This window comes from Pygoscelis adeliae, unplaced genomic scaffold (genome assembly GCF_000699105.1).
Source record: "Pygoscelis adeliae isolate BGI_AS28 unplaced genomic scaffold, ASM69910v1 Scaffold209, whole genome shotgun sequence".
NCBI lineage: Eukaryota > Metazoa > Chordata > Aves > Sphenisciformes > Spheniscidae > Pygoscelis > Pygoscelis adeliae.
Genome location: NW_008825538.1, coordinates 41,713 through 42,151, shown reverse-complemented (window position 1 = coordinate 42,151; position 439 = coordinate 41,713). Strand labels below are relative to the sequence as shown.

Below are 439 nucleotides of genomic sequence, written 5' to 3'. Positions count from 1 at the left end.
CGGTCCCCCCCCCCCCCCCGAATCCCGCAGGAACAGTACGAATTCTGCTACAAGGTGGTGCAGGAATATATCGACGCCTTCTCAGACTACGCCAACTTCAAGTGAAGAAAACAAAAAATCCACGCCCCGAAACAAATGACAGAAGAGTTGCCTTCTTTAATATTTTGTAATATTCTGTTTGTTAATATACCCCCCCGAAAAATATGTGTATATATCTTAACTGTTTTAGAGGTTGGTACCATAAGCTTCATATTAGCTGGAGATTTTATATGTAGCAAAGTGTTAGTGCAGATACTGTTGGCTCCTTTTTTTCCAATGTTTTATTGGGGAATTAAATAGCGTGATGTTTGGATTAATATCGTCATACCATCTCTCTTCTGGAGAGTTGATACAGGCTGTTATTTTGTTTTGAAATCTTTTTTTTTTTTTTTTATAGGTG

General features: G+C 38.3%; 1 protein-coding gene across 1 annotated transcript in view; it reads left to right on the top strand.

The window, feature by feature from the left end:
• Nucleotides 1–120, top strand: part of PTPRA (protein tyrosine phosphatase, receptor type, A) — a 106,024-nt gene extending 105,904 nt beyond the window's left edge. The window contains exon 23 of the mRNA XM_009331859.1: nt 31–120. Within this exon, the coding sequence (XP_009330134.1) occupies nt 31–105 (75 nt within the window). The 3' untranslated portion in view covers nt 106–120. The remainder of the gene's footprint in view (nt 1–30) is intronic.
• The last annotated feature ends 319 nt before the right edge of the window (nt 121–439 follow it).